This window comes from Macaca nemestrina, chromosome 8 (genome assembly GCF_043159975.1).
Source record: "Macaca nemestrina isolate mMacNem1 chromosome 8, mMacNem.hap1, whole genome shotgun sequence".
Classification (NCBI taxonomy): domain Eukaryota; kingdom Metazoa; phylum Chordata; class Mammalia; order Primates; family Cercopithecidae; genus Macaca; species Macaca nemestrina.
In genome coordinates this window covers 152,601,080-152,622,284 of record NC_092132.1, presented here as the reverse complement: position 1 = coordinate 152,622,284, position 21,205 = coordinate 152,601,080, and the positions used below count along the sequence as shown (strand labels likewise).

The 21,205-nt window shown below is 47.5% G+C and overlaps 1 protein-coding gene across 9 annotated transcripts in view; it reads left to right on the top strand.

Annotated features, from left to right (window-relative positions):
• LOC105491902 (DLG associated protein 2) overlaps positions 1 to 21,205 on the top strand; it is a 921,137-nt gene that overhangs the window by 880,240 nt on the left and 19,692 nt on the right. For 8 of the 9 annotated variants that reach the window (XM_011758618.3, XM_071068682.1, XM_071068680.1 and 5 more), the window contains 4 exons: positions 1,813 to 2,162; positions 3,225 to 3,266; positions 9,984 to 10,069; positions 11,964 to 12,379. In XM_011758618.3, the coding sequence (XP_011756920.2) occupies positions 1,813 to 2,162; positions 3,225 to 3,266; positions 9,984 to 10,069; positions 11,964 to 12,379 (894 nt within the window). The remainder of the gene's footprint in view (positions 1 to 1,812; positions 2,163 to 3,224; positions 3,267 to 9,983; positions 10,070 to 11,963; positions 12,380 to 21,205) is intronic. The other variant, XM_011758616.3, reaches the window with a different exon arrangement.

Below are 21,205 nucleotides of genomic sequence, written 5' to 3'. Positions count from 1 at the left end.
GTTATGACGTTTGATATGTGCCATCGTTCCCTGCTGAGGTGAACCTTGCTGGGAAAATCCAACCAATCCGGGGTGTTTAGTGTCACCTTTTACTCACCTCAACCAATCCGGGGTGTTTAGTGTCACCTTTTACTCACCTCAACCAATCCGGGGTGTTTAGTGTCACCTTTTACTCACCTCAACCAATCCGGGGTGTTTAGTGTCACCTTTTACTCACCTCAACCAATCTGAGGTGTTTAGTGTTACCTTTTACTCACCTCAACCAGTCTGGGGTGTTTAGTGTCACCTTTTACTCACCTCAAACTTGCCAAAGAAAAATATATTTATGCTAAGGCAGATGTCACATTTTAATCTGTATTCCTGCGTCTCTGTTGATTTTGATTGTTACTACCCTTGTTGCTGGGACTCAAAACTTCTTCGGAATCAGTATTTCTGGTTAAGAGAACCAACGCAGAGCCAGCTTTGCCACTGGAGAGGTCACTGAGAGCCCCCGTCCGCAGTCTCGCTCTGGTGCGCAGCAGGCACCGGCCTGCCTTCGGCTAGAGCCATACAATCTGAAGACATGTCATTAATGATGACGACTCTGTTTTCTGTAAATGTCCCATGACAAATGGGTTAACATGAAAACAGCCACCTGCTCTCCAGGGCTGTCACGTGGAAACCCCTTTATCAATGAGCCCTCTTCACACCTCCACCCGCCGTCTCTCTGATCATGTGTCCATGTCGCACTTAACACCCTTGATAAATCAACACTATGAAACACTGTCAGGAAAGGCGTCATGAGAAACAAGTGTTTAAACGGACCTCATCCCTGCCGAGGTGAGATGAATGCGTGGTAACCCAACGCGTCCCACCCAGAGAGACAAAATGATTTCCTAACCCAGGTCTCTCCCTGGCACTATTGGCCTTTGGGATGGAGAAGTCTTGGGAACTTTCTGAATCTCCTAAATAGTGCCTTGAATATCGTCAGTTTTCAATAATTTTCCTTAAGGGATGGATTGACATTAGGGGGAAACGTCAGGAACAAAAGGAAACAAAAAGAAGACAGGATTTTGAATGTTTCTCTGGTAAAAGAGAAGCTCAGCACCCGACTGATTTGATAACATCTGATCATCCTTCCTCAGTTTTCTAGCCTTCAGATTCGCTTTCCAATGCAAGGTTGTTAAAAATGTATCCACTTTGGGCTGGGTGTGGTGGCTCACACCTGTAATCCCAGCACTTTGGGAGACCGAGGCGGGTGGATCATCTGAGGTCCTGAGGTCAGGAGTTTGAGACCAGACTGGCCAACATGGTGAAACCCCATCTGTATTAAAAATACAAAAATTATCCAGGTGTGGTGGGGGGGTGCCTGTAATCCCAGCTACTTGGGAGGCTGAGGCAGGAGAATCACTTGAACACAAGAGACGGAGGATGCAGTGAGCCGAGATCGCGCCACTGCACTCCAGCCTGGGCAACAGAGCAAGACTCCATCTCTCTTCTGAACCTAACATGATAGAATGAGCGTTTTCCATGATGACGTGACCTGCGTAGAAATGATGCCACACCATCATTTGTGTGCTGTCCTGCGGGGACACACCTTGCTTAGCTGTGTCTCTACTGCTGGATTTGTTGGTATTTTTATAATCCTGCACTTTTACAAGTATATTCATGTATGCTGTCTCACTTTCCCCACATTTTGTGCTATTGTCTTAGGCTAGACGTCCAGGAACAGACTTGCTCTGTCAATCACAGGGCGTGGGCGTGGTGAAACTGTAGACCAGAGGCTGGTGGGGGAGAACACGCTTGTTGACTTGGGACTTTCTTTTCTTACAGCCGTCTCATATACAAATTACAAGAAAACCCCCCCACCAGTGCCCCCTCGGACCACCTCCAAGCCTCTGATCTCGGTGACGGCGCAGAGCAGCACCGAATCCACCCAGGATGCCTACCAGGACAGCCACGCACAGAGGATGTCGCCGTGGCCCCAGGACAGCCGCGGCCTCTACAACTCCACGGACAGCCTGGACAGCAACAAGGCCATGAACCTCGCCCTGGAGACGGCCGCGGCCCAGCGCCACATGCCCGAGAGCCAGAGCAGCTCCGCGAGGACCAGCGACAAGGCCATCCTGGTGTCCAAGGCAGAGGAACTCCTCAAGAGCCGCTGCTCCTCCATCGGGATTCAGGTAGCTGCTCGTGGCCGCCCGTCAGGGCCTCGCTCTACTCAGTCCTGCCAATAGCATAGAATAAGCCAGAACCCAGCCAGTGGCCCTGGGTCCTTAGCACTGACCCTAACCCCAGCAGGGCTGCGGAACCTGAGAGCAGGGCTGTGCGTTTGCATTGCAGACCTGCCAGCACGGCGAGTAGGCGGGAGACCCCTGAGGTGACGCGGACCCCGGTCCAGGGCTGAAGGAAAGCCAGGGGTTCCAGCTCCCTGTCCCCTGTCACCCTGAAAATACACTCCGGGCCGCGCATTTTCCAAGGGCCAAAGGCTGCCTAGAGAGGATGGAGATAACGCTATTTTGATGCTTAAAAGGGAGGGTTTCTGTTGAAGTCTGATTTTTCAAAAAGCTTCTCAGTATTGTGGCCAAAGAGTTGAGTGGGGGAACCAAAAGGTGTTGGGAATGAAGAGGTAAAAGGAAAGGTAGGCCCTCGTCCATACAGAACCTGGGCGTACTCACAGCAATTTCAGGTACAGGCAGTCCCCTCAGCTGGGGTCACAGATGCTGCATCCGTGGTTTCAGACCACAGATGGTTGACCCACCGTCCATCCGGGCCCCCAGATGTCTGCCCATGATACAAGCGTGGCAGACGGTTCCTTTCCCCGCGAATGGAGAGCTCTGGCCAGCTCCCGCCCACAGGGCACCTCCCTCTGCAAGTCCGCTTTAGGTGCAGTGCTGCGCACCCAGGGAGGCCGGGAGATTGTCCTGTGATCTGGGTCAGGCAGCCCATCCCTCCGGGATCTGGGAGATGTGGTTGAGCAGGGCTGGATGTCAAGTCCTCCGCCAACACGGCCCACCTCCTGCTTCCTTTTACCCCTGCATTCAGCCTGCGTTCCTCGGAGCTTTAACAATCAGATTCTTGATTGCCGCTGGGGCGGCCCAGGGAGGAGGGTGAGTGGAGCGTGCGTGAGAGCTGGGCCGTGCGCGCTGGTAGCTAGGCATGCGGGCGGAGAGAGCAGGGGAGCCGCCCGCTGGTCCAGGGCCTCCGAACCGGGTCTCCACATGTGGCTTCATTGTTTTGTTTAGGATTCTGAATTCCCAGAGCATCAGCCATACCCAAGGTCAGATGTAAGTACCGAAATGTGCTCCAAAGCCGCGTCCGCATGACTTTCATTTTCTCTCCCTTTTTGGATGTTTATGCGACTGCTCTTGTCGCCTCTGTCCTGATTCTATATGCCAGGCACTATGCTGGGTGCCCCCATCCATCCCCTCTTGCCTCTGTCCTGATTCTATATGCCAGGCACTGTGCTGGTTGCCCCCATCCATCCCCTCTTGCCTCTGTCCTGATTCTATATGCCAGGCACTATGCTGGGTGCCCCCATCCATCGCCTCTTAGATGAGGACAAGGGGCTCACCAGGGTCCATAACCTGCCTGCAGCCCTGGGCCTCGCTGGGCCCGGGCACCTGTAAGCAGGAAAGCCAGGGTGCCCTCGCCTGTCTCCGTCTCCAGGGTCATGTCTGCAGTAGAGACTGGAGAGGTCCCCAAATTAACCAGGTGACTTCCCACTGCCAGATACTCCCACCCTCTCTCTTTTCTCCTCAGCTGCCTCCCACAGGTGCCCTCCAGGATGTCCACCCAGCCATGACCAAGGCAGCGCCCACTTCTAAGCACGTGCAGTACCGACTTTATCTGAAATGAGTGGGACATAATTTTGGAAACTCATACAGTTAAGTCAGCACGCTGGGCACAATGCCGCCGCTTCCTGCCCCACCCACAGCCAGGATCCCACACCCCTCAGTGGTCACCCCTCTTCCACTCCCAGCTCTCACCCCTGGCACAGCAGCCTCTGCTGAGTACAGGCTTCTCCTCATCCCCCCAGCTTCCCCTGCAAAGCTCAGCCTGTGCCTTTACCCCCTCCCGGGGGCCTCTCTGGACCCCAGCCCCACACACTGTGTCCCGTGAGGGGGACTGCACCCCCAGCCTCTTGCCACCCTGCACCCAGCACTGTGCCTGGCACATAGGGAGTGCTCAGTAAATGTTGGGTGAGCGAGTGGACGGATGGGTCGCTGGGTGTGTGCTGGGTGAGGATGGATGCAAAGACAGGAATGAAGGTGGATAACAAAGTCACCTTTCAAGGCAGTAAGAAAAAAAAACAAAACGTACAACATCCTGTGTGTTTTCTGTGCATCCTGTGAGCTGGTGACCTCACAGTTATCCAAAGGAAGCGAATTGAAAAGCTATGGAGAAAATGTAGCTGGAGCAGCTCCGGTGTCAGGATAAGGAAAACAGCCAAAGAATTGAAACCACTGCAGGAGTAAAGGGGAGGAAAAGAAGGAACCGAGTGGATGAAAGACAGGTTCCTGTGGGTGCCTGGGAGGCCTCAGGAGGGGAGCTGCAGACAGCAGCCTTGCCAGGGCAGGAGGTGACAGGCTGAGACAGGAGTGAGCAGGCTGTGGACAGGTGGCCACGTCCCCGCCAGGCACCAAGGCACCATTTAATCCTCATAATAACCCTGTGTGCTGGTTGTTACTGTGCCCAGCCTATGGATGGGAAAACTGAGGCTCAGGGGGGTCAGGGACTTGCCTAAGGGCTCACGGCCAAGACTATGAGTGAAGCCAGCGGGTGAGACTCTGGAGCCTGCACTCCACTCCACTCCTCTCTGCTCTGCTTCTCAAAGAGGAGAAAATCCCAGAATGATTCTGTGCCCTCAGGAGCCTGCCCTGGTTCTGTTCCTGTCCTGGGACACAGGGCAGGTGTCACGCTGTTCTGAGCTCATAGACAAAGCTGGCCAGCCTGTGTTCAACCAGCATCCAACGGGACTGGCTTCTGGGAAACTTTGGGCACAGTTTTGTCTGAGTGCAGATAGCAGGAGAATCTGTGTTCTGCAAATGTCATTCCTACAAATGAACAGTGTCCATGCTACTGAACACATCTTCTGTGGACCTCACGCCCTCTGTGGCCCGCTGGCTCACAGAAAGACAGCTCCAGGGGGGTCCCGTCCCACAAGGCAGCTCCCTTGTTCACAGTGCATTGCATGACCTTTTACTACCAGGGTTTGAATTCAGGATTCTCATTATAATTACTGGGCTGTGTCTAACATGATCCCCAGTGAGTGAGGGTCCTCAGCTCACACCACCTATGGCCCCCATCCTCCCTCCCTGCCCAGCTTAGAGCAGAGGCCAGTGTCAAGTCCCCTGTTCCTCAGATGTCTGGACATGGCCGTGTGAGTCTGGCCCTTACAGCAGGACACACAGACAGGTCTCATCAGAGCTCCAAATTTGCAGGCTAGATGCCCGTAGGAGAGAATGGGCCCCAGTCTTGGCACTCATAGGCCAGTCCTAGGATAAGGAGGAGAGCTTGTGGGCATGGCTGAGCCACCTCGGAGAGGTCCTCTGACCCGGTCTGGCCTGACCTTGCTTTTCTTCCAATTGGACCATTTGTGTTTTCACTTTCATTTTTATCCTTTGCGGTTTGTCTCTCCTGCTAAGTTTTCCATTTTCTTTTGTGTGCATGTGTGTGTTTGGGGAACTCTGTGGGAAATGTTTACAGCTCCCAGATACTGCAGTTAGGTGAGGTGGAGGCCTGGTCTAACAGTCAGGATCCTTCTGTCCCTGGTGCCTTACGAGCCCCACCTTTAGAAATGAGATCAGTTTTGTTGTTTTTTAATTTTTTTTTTTTTTTGAGATGGAGTCTTATTCTGTTGCCCAGGCTGAAGTGCTGTGGCCTGATCTCGCCTCACTGCAGCCTCCGCCTCCTGAGTTCAAGTGATTCTCCTGCCTCAGCCTCCCAAGTAGCTGGGATTACAGGCATGTGCCACCATGCCTGGCTAATTTTTGTGTTTTTAGTAGAGATAGGGTTTCACTATGTTAGCTAGGCTGGTCTCGAACTCCTGACCTCAGCTGATCCACCTGTCTCGGCCTCCCAAAGTGCTGGGATTACAGGTGTGAGCCACCGCGCCCGGCCAATGAGATCAGTCTCTATTCTGTGATCTCACCAGGTTGTGAGAGGGCAGAGGCAACCTGGAAAAGACGCTGACTGGTGTCTGCCCGATTCTCCAGACACACAGTCAGCTGCTCTTCCTTACGGCTGCCCTGGAGCTCAAAGCCTCACAGGCGGGGCTGGCCACTCACCCCTAACTCTTGGAGGGAGAGCACGTCTCAGAGGGAAAGAGGAGTTTGCATCAAATCCAGGGCACCTGCCCTGCTGTGTGTGAGGTTTGGAAGAAAGAGCAGAAAATGAGCTTGTCGGGAGAGCAGAGATTACAGGTTGGCACCCTGGCCCGATATTACTAGTGAGCGGTTCCTGCTGCCAGCCCTGCCCACAGTCATTTTCTCAGCGTCCCTGCAGAAGCTGGCTCAGAAGCGGCTGGTTGGCTTTGACGCTGCTGCTAGCCTGGGACTGCATGGGAGGCGGGACAGTGATTTCGCTCATTCATCTTTTTTCTTGCACCCATGTATTTTTCAAAACTGTAAGAGATGAGGGCTTGCTGTGTTGCCCAAGCTGGAGTACAGTGGTGCAATCATAGGTCACTCCAGCCTCAAACTCCTGGGCTCCAGTGATCCTCCCCCTCAGCCTTGCAGAGCACCAAGGTTACAGGTGTGAACCCGTGTGCCTGGCCTCAAAACTTTTTAAACCCACTTCTAGCCAGCATTTCCTTTGGAAAAGACTCTTGAATTGCCTTTCCACTGTACAAAATAATTTATTTTCTTTGTCCCAGATTTGCTTTTCTGTCTCACAGGAAGCCTCTCTATGCCCAGGATTTCTGAAATTGATACTTAACTCCTCCTGGCCAAGTATGATTTTACCATGTCTCCCTCAGACTTTACCTTCCAGCAATGCTGAACTTCATTTTCCTTAGAAAGATTTCATGAGACAGCCACGATAAAATCTGCATGGTTCATCATATGCGTGCACCTTTAATGTAATTTTAATGTAATATGCATACCACTATTCACCTGACCATCCTTAAAGCTGGGATGAGAGAACAGGGAATTCGCACTTGCTGTGGACGAACCTACTTGAGTCAGGCCTCATGCTGAGAGTTTTACATCAGTTAACTGAGGCATTGGATGTCCCCTCTTTGAGACAAGGAAGCAAAGATTCAACAAAATTTAAAAGACTTTCCTAAGAATTGCATGGCCAGCAAGTAGCAGAATCTGACCAGTTCCAAAAGCTGTATTTTTCAAATTCACTATAAAAATAACAAAAATATATTAGAGGAAATTTGGAGACAGAGAAAGGAAGGAAAAGCTTTTACTTTTTTGTGTGTTTTTCGTCTCTTCCATGGTACACGTACTTGCCTGTGAGTATGGGTGTTTCTACGTGTGTGCATACACCTGGTAATTCTGTTGTCCATGGCACCTGTTAATCTGTGTCCTTTAAAGTCTGTATTATAAGCATTCTTGAGGTTATCTTTATAACCATCTTTATTTTTTAGAGACAGGGTCTCACTCTATTGCCCAGAATGGAGTTCAGTGGTGCATTCACAGCTAACTGTAGCCTCAACATCCTGGGCTCCAGTGATCCTCCTGCCTCAGCCTCTGGAGTAGCTTGTCCCACAGGTGCTGCCACTCAGCTAATTTTTGTTTTGTTTTGTTTTTTGTAGAGATGGGGTCTTGCCATGTTGCCTAGGCTGGTCTCAAACTCCTAGGCTCAAGTGATCCTCCCGCCACAGCCTCCCAAAGCACTGGGATTACAGGCATGAGCCACCATGCCCAGCTCCATCGTTTTCACGGCTGTGTGGTATTCCATGTCACGAGTAAATCATGACTTACTGCACATTCCTATCCCACTGTATCCCCCTCATTCTCCCCAGGTGCTACCTTATAAATAATGCTGCAATGAACACCTCACACATTGGTCAGAATTTAAGATCCTTTGTTTAGGCTGGATTCCTAGAAATAGAATAAGTGAGACAAATATTCTCCACATTTTTATGATAAAAACTTTAAAAGTATCCATTGGAATTTATTTCACTTATATCAGATTTGACAATATCTACCAAAATTAAAAAGTGCAAATGCCTCTGACCCAGACCTCCCATCCGGTGGATACATTCACAGAAGTTTTCACACACACACAAGTACAGACATGTATTTGTAGCAGCATCATTTATAATGGCAGAAAACTAGAAACAACCAGATTTCCCTCCACTGAAGGCTCATTAAATGCACTAGGTTGTATTCATCAAATGGGATCCTTTGCAGGTAAAACACGAGGCAGCTCCATAGGTACAGACGTGGAATTTTAAATCTATTCCTTGTATTACAATCCTTTTGTGTAATAATGTTTATGTCGAGCAAGGTAAGGTTTAATAAAGCCGTGACCCACTTAAAACTAGAAAGGGGAATGGTCAATTCTGACAGGAAGGCCAGGATCTTCACTCAGGAATGTTCTTCCTCCTGTAGCCCGTCTCACCCAGCTATCAGAACACGCATCCCAGTCTAGGGACGGATTCTGCACCTGTCTTCAGAATTACACCCAATGAAAGTGGACGTCTCTGTCCATTCCCCTGGCTCCGTGGCCGGCCAAGAGCTCCAGGGTTTTCTCATATGCTTTCTTCCATGCCACACACGGCTCTGGGGTCAGAGAGATCTGGGCAAGAGCCCTGGCCCTGCCCCCAACCAGCTGGGCACTCCTGAGCAAGTCACCCCCCCACTCCTCTGATCCCCCAATTCTCTCCTGGGGCTGGAAACATGCTTGGGGTTATTGTATGGATTACACGTGGTAACGCTGGAACCTCAGCATAGTGCCTGGGACAGGGTACGCGCCAAGTAAGTCTTCCCTGTTACCATGATTACTTCTCTTAGCCACAAATCTGAGCCAGTCTTTGTTGACACAGGCTTAACCTTAGGACAGTCACAAACTGCAACTCAAATGTCAACATGCAGCTCCTCTCTTGACTCCCAGAGAACACGGTCATAATTATTTAATGCTTTGCACCTTTTCCTTGTAGTGATCAGTAATATGTTTAAGAAAAGAGAGATGTTTTATAACTTAGCTGTGACATTTCAGAGAGGGATCAAAAGCCCTTTTGCTACCATAGGTAATATTTTTCTGGAAGGAGGAATGACTCAGTGCCTGGAATCTCATCAATGGCTTAACTAACGTTTGGTTTCAGAGTTTTCCTACTGAGACTTAGGGGTTTTTTGTTTTTAAGAAACTGTACTGTACTAGAATTCCCTTGTGGGATAACTTTGCATAGTTGATGATCATTGAAATGTTTGGTGGGTTTGTGGGGACTTTTTGGCAAATATAGCCACAGTAAGAATTCTCTGTGGAATATATGATTTCTGTTCTGATCTGACATCACCCTGCTGGCCATCCTCTTAGCAGATGTGAGACAGCTCTATGGAGGTCAAGGTGGAGAGTTTGCCTCTGTTTCTGATCAATGCTTAAATTCCTTTCTGTGTCTCTCTGTGGCTGCAGCCATCAGTATAATTCTATTAAATTGCTTATTTGTTGCCATTAGCTATGTTTGGTTCATGCTGTACTTTCATCACCGTAGGGCGTGATAAGAGCTTTTAAGTCCTGTAATAATGCAGTTCAACAAAACCTATTTTTTGCCTGAGCTGAACTAAGCAGTTTTATTTGCATACATTTAAAAGACCAAAGTGCAGCTCTGAGTTCAGGTAGTTATGTAAAATGTGATGAGACGCAGGAGCGATGTAATTACTCTGATGTGAATGCATTTTCCTCTCTGTGATTCTACTGGGTCAAGTGTATCTCTGCATTAATTAAACAAATACGTAATTAATTACAGCAAATCAGCAACAACAACAAAATAGTCCCTTGCGCAGGCCCCATGTTTCTGTTCTAAAATAAGATGTTCTCTGTTGAATTAGGTGGAAACGGCCACAGATTCTGACACGGAGAGCCGTGGTCTGCGGGAATACCACTCCGTCGGGGTGCAAGTGGAAGATGAGAAGCGGTAACTCAGCCCCTTCTGACACGCAGTCACCCCCGAGGGAGAGCTCTTTGTCAAATGCCTGATGGAAGCTCCTAGGTCCTGCTGGCCCTCAGTCATGCCTGTGCTTGTGGAAACAGGGCCATACGTTTATACTTTTCCATTGATAGCCCCCAAGTATGAGTTAACACCTGCCTATGTCTTGTTTTTGCAAGAGGCAAGGGAGTAATTCTTTCCAAAGTAATTTGTCACCTCTGAAAGCAGAGCAGCTGACTGCCTGAAAGTCACAGTCCTTGATCCAAAGGAAAGAAGGATGGGCTGAGGCTGGGCACGGTGGCTCACGCCTGTAATCCCAACACTTTGGGAGGCCGAGGTGGGCAGATCATGAGGTGAGGAGATAGAGACCATCCTGGCTAACACGGTGAAACCCCGTCTCTACTAAAAATACAAAAAACTAGCCGGGCGAGGTGGCGGCGCCTGTGGTCCCAGCTAGTCGGGAGGCTGAGGCAGGAGAATGGCGTGAACCCGGGGGGCGGAGCTTGCAGGGAGCCAAGATGGCGCCACTCACTCCAGCCTGGGCCACAGAGCCAGACTCTGTCTCAAAAAAAAAAAAGGACGGGCTGAGGGTGACACCAATACAGGCTTCACACCTTGTCATGTTAAACGTGAAATGATAGAAAGACAGCAAAGCACATTCAAGACCTTCGTATAACGTGAAGTTGTTTCACTTCAAAAATACTACCTGGAAACATAAAGTGATGTCCTAATGCGTTATTTTTGCAACGAGGCAGGATGATCATTTTAGTTTATATTTAAAATAGCATGTATTGTCTATTTCATAAAAACAAATTTTGATGAGACTATTACATTGTGAGGGCTCAGCCAGCCTCTGATAGGGACAGTGTTGGGTGGCCTCCCTCATCAGGGAGCATTTTAGCACCCACCCTATGGAGATTTTTGATTACAAAGAGATTCCGACCCCAGCTCATGGCTTCCCCAGTTTCCAAGTAGACCTCCTAGAACCTGGCCATATTCTGCACCGGGGAGCCGGGCAGGCTGCCTTCCATCCTGCTCTGTGACTCAGTGTCCCTCCCGCAAAGGGAACACGTGGCATCGTTACTGACCAGCTCTGTGCTTCTGTGGGTTCAGCCTGCAGAGCCACGGGGATGGCTGCAGTAGCTGGGGCTATGTGGACACAGAGACACACACCACACAGGCACACACTACAGATGCACATATGTACACATATCCCAAACACAGAGATACAGAGGACACACACGTGCACACACACGCTCACAGCGTTCTCACCCAGCATGCTGGTCTCCAACTATAAGCCCCTTCCTGCCGACTATTTCAGTGATCAGCCATGTGGAAAAGGATGACATTAAAATACAGACAGTGAAAATGTTTTTCAAACACCAAAGTCAGAATTTGGAGTCCTTATTTTGCATATAGGGGTTAATGGGGACATATTAAGTTATTCAGACAGAAGTGGCTCAGGCCCTGAAACACAATTTGGAAGCCACTAAAACTCAGTATGATGTGGGTATTGTTTACATAGAAGAACCCACGACCTCGGCTGCATAAGCTTGTAGCATATTTCTGAAAGGGAGGTAGCCCTTTGCTAATAGCAGTTTCATGAAACACATTAACTCTCATTGTATCATTCAATAAACTTAAATCCCAAGTGGGCGTTTTTTAGGGCCTGAGACAGGCAGATGTTAAAGTTTAACGATTTGCAAAACGAAATGTTCTTCCATAGACAAACACCAGCACATTTCACAGACAAACCACCACCCACCCTTGAGCTGCTATGCTGCTGCGCTCAGGTGTGCTCCTGACAAGCCACATGTAGGATTCTGTTGCACCAAGTCCTCTCAGAAAGGCTACCCTCTCTCTTCCTTCCCTCCTTTTGCAGACACGGGCGTTTTAAACGTTCTAACAGCGTCACGGCTGCCGTCCAAGCTGACCTGGAGCTGGAGGGGTTCCCAGGCCACATCACCATGGAGGACAAAGGCCTCCAGTTCGGCTCATCCTTCCAGCGGCACTCCGAGCCCAGCACCCCCACCCAGTATGGCGCGGTGAGAACTGTACGGACCCAGGGGCTCTTCAGCTATCGAGAAGACTATCGGACCCAAGTGGACACCTCCACCCTGCCCCCTCCGGACCCGTGGCTGGAGCCCGCCATCGACACAGTAGAGACTGGGAGGGTGTCTCCGTGCCGCAGGGATGGGTCCTGGTTTTTGAAGCTGCTGCACACGGAGACGAAGAGGATGGAAGGCTGGTGCAAAGAGATGGAGCGAGAGGCGGAGGAGAACGATCTCTCGGAGGAAAGTAAGAGCTCAGGCTTCCCTGGGGCCTCTTAGACACCATTTCTCAGTCATGCAAACATGCACATCACAGCATTAATGGAGAAAAGTTCCTTCCTTTGGTATTCAAGTGAATGAAAATAAACGTGCTTTCTAGTATATCCCCCTCAATTCTAAGAAAAGATATAAATTACATGAAAAGAGAAGCAGCCACTAAGATATCAGTGGAAAAGTGTGTGTTCTGTTCATCAGGTAAGTTGAATAGAAGATCAACTGTGCTGACAGTTTCCTTGGGAGCACAGGTGATCTCACAGTCCACCTAGCAGTTCTCTTGGATTTTGGCAAAAACTTCATTGGGAGCATTCGTATTGTTTTCTAGTATTGTTACCAGCTCATGCTTTACAAGAAAATGCCTTGGCATTATGCCAAAGGTAAGTAAAAGATTAAGTTAGTTAACGATGTGATGACGTACCCAAAGGTCTCCTCACCTGGGTGGGACGGGAAGGCCACGTCGTTCCTCTACCAGGTGTCACCAGGCAGATCTGTCCCAGCCCCTTTGGGGCTCAGCTGTGCCTCTGCCTCTCCACATGGAAGGGGACAGCCCCTTATTCTCCACCTTCCTCCCGTTTGTCTAGAGAAACCTACCATCAAGACGGTTCAGACCAGGCGCGGTGGCTCACACCTGTAATCCCAGCACTTTGGGAGGCTGAGGTGGGCGAATCACCTGAGGTCAGGAATTCGAGACCAGCCTGGCCAACATGGTAAAACCCCGTCTCTACTAAAAATACAAATTAGCCAGGTGTGGTGGTAGGCACCTATAATCCCAGCTACTTGGGAGGCTGAGGCAGGGGAATCACTTGAACCTGGGAGGCGGAAGTTGCAGTGAGCCAAGATCATGCCGTTGCATTCCAGCCTGGGCAACAGAGTGAGACACTGTCTTAAAAAGAAAAAAAAAGGGCCGGGCGCTGTGGCTCAAGCCTGTAATCCCAGCACTTTGGGAGGCCGAGACGGGCAGATCACAAGGTCAGGAGATCGAGATCATCCTGGCTAACACAGTGAAACCCTGTCTCTACTAAAAAATACAAAAAAAACTAGCCGGGCGAGGTGGCGTAGTCCCAGCTACTCGGGAGGCTGAGGCAGGAGAATGGCATAAACCCGGGAGGCGGAGCTTGCAGTGAGCTGAGATCCAGCCACTGCACTCCAGCCTGGGCAACAGAGTGAGACTCTGTCTCAAACAAACAAAAAAAAAAGAGTTCAGAAGCAGCTCCCATTATAAATTGCTGTATTTGACTTCTAAGCTAATACCACCTGTCTTTGTTTATAGATTACATAATTGCACAGTACCTACAACTAGTGCTTATGTTGAACACAGTACAGTTTCACAAAGCTATTTCTGAATGTCTTGACAAATTATGTTCTTTCTAAAGTGTTTTTCTTTTTCTTCGAATTTATTTGTACATTGACATGATCACTATAAATTCTGAACTTCAAAAGGATAGCTGAGATCCTTGGAAATTTGTCCCTGACATTCCATTTCTAGACGGCTGTGTTAACAGGGCATTCACTAATCCTAGAAATAGAAGTACAACAGTGAAACTACATTGACCAGGACTTACAGAGAACAACGGCCTTGGAGCCTCAGCAGTCTGAGAACATCATTGACGTGCTGATTTTTTATTGTTATAACTTAAGGTCTGAACCTAGGAAGAAAGAAAGAGATTGCCTTTAATTGACTAATCCTGTTCTTCCACATTTGTCTCTTAATCATCAAATTCCACGTATCCTTTACAGGAGGTGACGCTGGACACTGAGTGTTGGGGAGGAGATGTTGCTGTGGGAAAGCCTTCCACGTGACCCAGTCCCCGCAGCACCCACGGCTGCACGGGGCTGGCGCAAGTCAGTGTAGCCGTGTTCCGATCGTTCCCGTGGCGTTCGCATTTCTCATGGTTAGGGTACATTGAACAGAGTGACTGCTCACGATTTTGACATCTAAAAATCACTCATTTTCTGCAGCATCTTCCCCCTTGTTGGTATATGCCTCAACTTGGCAAAACTGTCTTAATTATAAAAGGGGTTTATAATCTTTAGCACAAAGATACAACACAGAAAAACTGTATTGCCTAAGTTGATGCCAAATTCGAGTTAAAGTGCCAGCTCTGGTTTGGTGCGTGCTGACGGGGCAGCGTCGGGCTGGGGTACCTTCCTTCCAGGATGAGAGCAGGTGGTGAGACCTGCGTGTCACTCAATCAAGGTGTGTTTTCTGCAGCATGTGGTTCCTCAAAAGAACACTTTTGAGGAGGAGGAGAGAGGGAAAAGTTTACAAAGAGGTCATGTTCGTCAGGGCTTAGCCCATAAAATGCCTATAAAATTGTATCTTATTATCATTTGAGTGTATCCCATTCAGGACACATTCAGAAAGTTCTGTTCTTCTTTAGAAGGTGTAAGACATTGAGACATTAGCCATTACTGTGTTTATAACACAGAGACTACATTCCCTGTCATTTTCCACGTTTAGTGTGTACTTTCAATTTAGTTTCTTCAAGGATTATCATTTTTGAAAAGATACCTTTAAAAAAAAATAGAATCGGCTGGGTTCTGTGGCTCACGCCTGTAATCCCAGCACTTTGGGAGGCCGAGGCGGATGGATCACGAGGTCAGGAGATCGAAACCATCCTGGCTAACACGGTGAAACCCCGTCTCTACTAAAAATACAAAAAGTTAGCCAGGCATGGAGGCAGCTGTAGTCCCGGCTACTTGGGAGGCTGAGGCAGGACAATGGCGTGAACCCAGGAGGCAGAGCTTGCAGTGAGCCGAGATCCTGCCACTGCACTCCAGCCTGGGCGACAGAGCGAGACTCCGTCTCAAAAAAAAAAAAAAAATTGGAATCCTCAGCTGGGCGCAGTGGCTCACACCTATAATCCCAGCACTCTGGGAGTCTGAGGCAGGAGGACTGCTTGAGCCTAGGAGTTTTAGACCAGCCTGGACAACACAGTGAAACCTTGTCTCTACCAAAAAAATAACATTTTTAAAAGTAGCCTGGTGTGGTGGCACATGCCTGTCGTCTCAGCTACTCAGGAGGCTAAGGTGGGAGGATTGATTGCCTGAGCCCCAAAAGTGGAGGTTGCAGTGGCCAATATCCCGCCACCACTCCAGAACAAGACCCTGTCTCAAAAAAATAAAGGAACAATATCTAGACCAGTTCTCCCTGAACACATACGACAGGTCAGGTTCTAGGCTGAATGCACTACAGACCTCACTGATGCTCATCCCCACGGACTAGGCGGGTAGTAGTGCCAGCATTCTACAGGTAAACTGGGGCTCCGAGAGATTAAGATCTTGCCCCAAATCACAGAATAGCAGCAATGACTCGGGACTGGGAGTCACAACCCTCTGACGTTGAAGGCTCCGCCTTTCTAACCCATGGTCCGAAGGTGTCCAGATGTTCCCTTACAGGAAGCACCCCCTCCACTGCCTGCTTCCACGCTGGATGTGCATCCCCTGCTTTCTCCTGCTGTTTCAGACAAGGTTGTGTCCCATCCCTGACCCTCCACCGCTGTGACCCACACATGGCCTACAGAGTCCCTCAGCCGCGAAGCTGAGGCCAAGGTTCTCCCGCATTAGCCACTGGAAAATAAGTGGCGGGAGCTGTAAGGAGGCAAATTTTTTCTCAAACCAAGAATGAAAGTCCTTACAATTAAAGGGCTTTAGTGCTGAGGCCCTGTCGCAGTAAGTCCTGGTTTTCTATCACTAGAGGCATTCCAGAAAATTCTATAAATTATGCCATAAAAGTACTACATGCAAAATTGAATTTGATGACATATAGGGACCCAGATCAACAGTAAGATTCCAAAATCTTAGGATATATAGTAATTTTTTTTTTTTTTTGAAAGGGAGTCTTGGTCTTTCTCCCAGGCTGGAGTGCAATGGCATGATCTCGGCTTACTACAACCTCCACCTCCTGAGTTCAAGTGATTCTCCTGCCTCAGCCTCCCAAGTAGCTGGGATTACAGGCACGTGCCACCATACCTGGCTAATTTTGTATTTTTAGTAGAGATAGAGTTTCACCATGTTGGCCAGGATGGTCTTGAACTCCTGGCCTCAAGTGATCTGCCCACCTTGGCCTTACAAAGTGCTGGGATTACAGGTATGAACCAACCACGCCCAGCCAGGATACCTAGTATTTAAATTTCACTTACCTTATTATTAGGCATCTGAAAAACTATTTTTCTTCAATAAGGTAGGGTGGAAAGTTAATTTTTGCTGCCTCCAAATTGTATTTCCTTAAACACATGTTTGGTTTTATTGTAGGGTTTTTTTGTTTTGTTTTGTTTTTTACCTTTTGGAGCCTCCAGGATCCTCCTCTGGACTCTCTCAGCTCAGTGATGTCTGCATTCAACAGATATTTACTGATTTCTTATGATGGAGCAAGCCACTCTCCGACAGACAAAAATGATGAAACAATGAGTAAGACATGGCAAAGGACCTAACCAGTCACCTGACAGTGGGAGCAGACAGACCAGGCAAAAACTATTTACAGGAAGTGGAAACTGTTTAGTGTCACAAGAGAGGTGCAGATAAAGTACCTTAAAAACTCAGGGGTCTCAGCAACGCTTTCACCTGGGAAGATTCTGAGAAGGCTTCCCGGAGAAGGTGGCACCGTGCTGGGCCTTGACGCGCGGTTGGATTTGGCCAAGGAGGTGGATGGGGATGATAGAAAAGGAGATTCAAGAGTCCACGCAGAGGCAGAGAACTGGGGAGCAGAGGCCCCTTTGTCTCCTTCCTCTGGAGGAAGATCTTCACGTCAGCACTGCCCTTCACCCGGCTTGCGGGGAGGGTGTGCGCTACCTGACCTCTCAGAGCCCTCTCTGTCGGGGCCATGCCCCATGCCCTGGGGGACAGGTGTTCCTCAAAGGATGAAACTTCCCTAAAGCTCCACCCTCTGCCTTCATTTGAGATTTTAGTCTCCTTCAATGCAGTAGTCACATTTAACATTTATCATCCACAGATAGTGCCTCACACATCGCCTGGCACAGAGTGCCGTGCAAATAGGAATGGGGAGGAAGAAAGGGAAGCAGGATGGGCCGTCTTAGTGAACAGGATGCCACACTCCTGCTCACACGTTTATAAAAGCAGAACATCTAGAATCCCAGAGAATCACCCAGCCGTCCTCAGTTTCGGAGGCTGGAAGTAGCTTATACACTTCGCATTCTATAGACATCCACTGAAATGATCCTGATTGTGCTTGTCTTTGCTCTACTATTTTTTTTTTTTTTTTAAGACAAAGTCTCACTCCATCGCCCAGGCTGGAGCGCAGTGGTGCAATCTCGGCTCACTGCAACTTCCGCCTCCTGGGTTCAAGCAGTTCTCCTGCTTCAGCCTCCTGAGTAGCTGGGATTACAGCTGAGTGCCCCTATGCCCAGCTAATTTTTAATCAGAAAATGTAACTGCATTGCTATAAACTTTGAACACAAGGAAAAGAGAATGGATGAACTTGATACTTTTTGTGATTTTCTTAATTTCTTTTCTTAAATTGCCCAGATACCTTCATCTTTTTGTGGACAAAGATGTCAAAACACTTGTTATGCCTCTCATCTATGTACTTTGTCCATAAAACTAGCACAATATTAATCAAGCTCAGATAATTCCCTAAATGTTTAAAAGGTAAGATGATAACCTTAATTTCTAGTCCTAATTTTAGGAGCAGATACAGGGTTATTGGTTATGGCACTTTTTAAAATAAAGATTAAATTAAATGGCTTATGAGACAAACTCTGATCTCTGAATATTGAAATTTCCATTATATGAAGTAATTTTTTCCCAAAATATAATTTCATAACACAGTTCCCTGAACTGATTGAATGAATCTAGATTCATTCAATCTTCTATGGTTAATAAAACTATTGTGAACCCAAAGAAATGTTGGTCTGCATGAAGTCACATTAATGCAGGCCTCCTCTTGTTAATAAAAGTACTCTCAAGACATTGTAAATCATTACTAATGTTTTAAGATTTTTGTATTAATTATGTTAAACAAAATAGGTAAATACATAAAGGAAAAATCAAAAATTTGCACATTTGCTAAAACAAAAGGAATCCTTCCCAAGCTAAGACTTTATTGAATAATTCCATTGAGATGCAACTCTCATCAAGAACTCACCAAGGGAGCACATGTACAGATCTTTCAAGCGGTATCGGAAACTTCCTTGCCCCAAGCAACTCCTCCCAAAGTAACAAATAATCTATGTGTTCACCAGGTCAGATGCCACATTCCAGGCAAACACTAATGCTGGGAGACACATAGGGATTTGCTCACTAAGGTCTCCTTTTACAGCCAGAATGACCACAAGTCGTATTAACACAAGAGCTGGGGTCAGATGTGTGACGTTGTATCTCCTGGGCCATCTTCCATCTGAGACACAATGGTCTGGATGGGAAGAAGCACCCGAGCAGTCGGCACTCACACAGAGGTCAGCAGATGACAAAGAGCCCAGAGCAACTCTAAGAACGAGAAGAACACATGCTCCGTGCAGGGGATGAGGAGGACATGGCCACAGAGAAGCTGTGCCTGTGTCCATGGTTGACCCAGGTGGTCTCAGACCAACAGAGAAGATGGAGGAATCAGAAATACTGATGATGTTCTGAGCACAGCAGATGCCTGTGCACATATTGGCAGCTACCAGCCTTAGGGGTCAATGTATCACACAGCTTAACGAAACATCCACTGCTTCCAGATCTCCTGGGAGATGCAGGTCATGGACTGTGTCCATTATGCGGATCCAACTAAGAGAATCAACCCACTGACCAGGCCTCTGCTAAGCACCTGTGAAGATGTCACCACACAACCCAACTAAATGGCCATGGGGAAATCGGACCATAAAAAGGCATGGATGCTTGTCAGCACAGGAAAAGTAAACAGTCAGCAAAGTAAAAAGACAACTCACAGAATGGGAGAAAATGTCGGCAAACTGCACATCTGACAAGGGACTAAGAACCAGAATATATAAGAGAGCTGAAACAACAGAAAACACACACACACACACAATTCAAAAATGGGCAAAAGACCTGAATAGACATTTCTCAAAAGAAGACATACAAGGGGCCAACAGGTATGTGATAAAAAGATTCGACACCACTAACCATCAGGAAAATGCAAATCAAAACCACAGTGAGATATCACCTCATCCCAGCTAGAATGGCTATTATCCCAAAGACAAAAAAAAAAAAAAGCAGAGCTCATGAAGGTGGATGGTTCTCCAATCTACTCTGGTAGATTCCCAGAGTCTGGGAAGGGAACAGGAGGGAGGAGGAAGAGAAGTTGATTCATACTAATGGGTACAAAAATACAGTTAGGTGGAAGAAATAAGTTCTAGTATACAATAGTACAGTAAGAAAACATGGTTAATAATGTATTGTGTATTTCAAACTAGCTAAAAGAATTGTAATGTTCCCAACACACACACATAAATGTTTGAGGTGATGCACATCCCTGTCACCCTGATTTGATCATAGCACATTGTAAACATGTGTCCAAATATCACATGTGCCCCCAGGAATATGTACAACTGTGATACATCCATTAAAAACACACAGAATAGATGTGCTCAAAAACATGAAAATGATGAGACTCGTCTTCAAAGGAGATTTCTGGGAGCCATAACTTAGGCAGACCCCACTACAAAATTAGTCACAAGGAAATCTCAGGGGATCAGAGGTTACAAATACTCAAATGATCATTTCAGACTCTCTGCAAATTTTATAAACATCCATCTCAAATATTAGAACACCAGAATAGTGTAAATTATGTTACTTCATACCAAATTTAGATAGAATTGGAATGATAGAAAAAATAAAAGAGCCAAGTATGTTAATCAAATTTCTTTGTACATCAAAGGCAAGGGTTCTAGCAGGTTCTCTGTGAATTTGCATTCGGATGAGAATTAGTCCTTAGTGTAGCTCCTGCAAGTGTCTAAACTATGGTGAAAGTAGAGACTGGAAGAGAATAAATTGAATTTTCACTTCAACTTCTTTGCAATTATAGAAAGCTATTTACATTATAGGTATCAGATAGGATCATTCTCAGTCACTGAACAGCAAAATTCTCCTGCCATTAGCAGGCATGTCATTAGCTACACTCTTTGACATTCATTCTCTCTCCCTAGCAATATTCAATTTATTCCCTTTATAATAACTCTCCACTACATTAAATCAATACCAAGATATTGCCCATATATTCATGTTGTGTTAAAGAGTATAAATTGAAGTACTTTGTATTAACAGTTGAGTTGAATTCCACTTTAAGAGAAATGTGAAAATTGGGGATTAAACTTCAAATTTTAAAAAACTGATAGACTTTAATTACAGTTTGAGGAAGAATAGAGTTGGCAAAATAAATTCATCTATTCATCCACTTCTATATATTTCTGCAGCAACCACTTGCTTAAAATAGTCCCTTTAAATATCTTCATTAATTACCCAGGTTTTAGAATACAAAAGAAATAGAAATTCAACATTTCAAAAGCAAAGATGATTCCTCCCCTCATCGTCAGCGAGACCAAGGCTGCAGAACACGTTCATTCTGGGGGCATCGGCGCGCGGAGGAAGGATGAGGGGCTTTCACCATCACCCCTTTCAAGAAACCGCTCAAGGGCACCTGTAGTCCCAGCTACTCGGGAGGCTGAGGCAGGAGAATGGCGGGAACCTGGGAGGCGGAGCTTGCAGTGAGCTGAGATCTGGCCACTGCACTCCAGCCTGGGCGACAGAGCGAGACTCTGTCTCAAAAAAAAAAAAAAAAAAAAACCGCTCAAGCCCCAACGCCTCCAGCTGCATCTCAACCGCAGCGGCCCCTCCACTC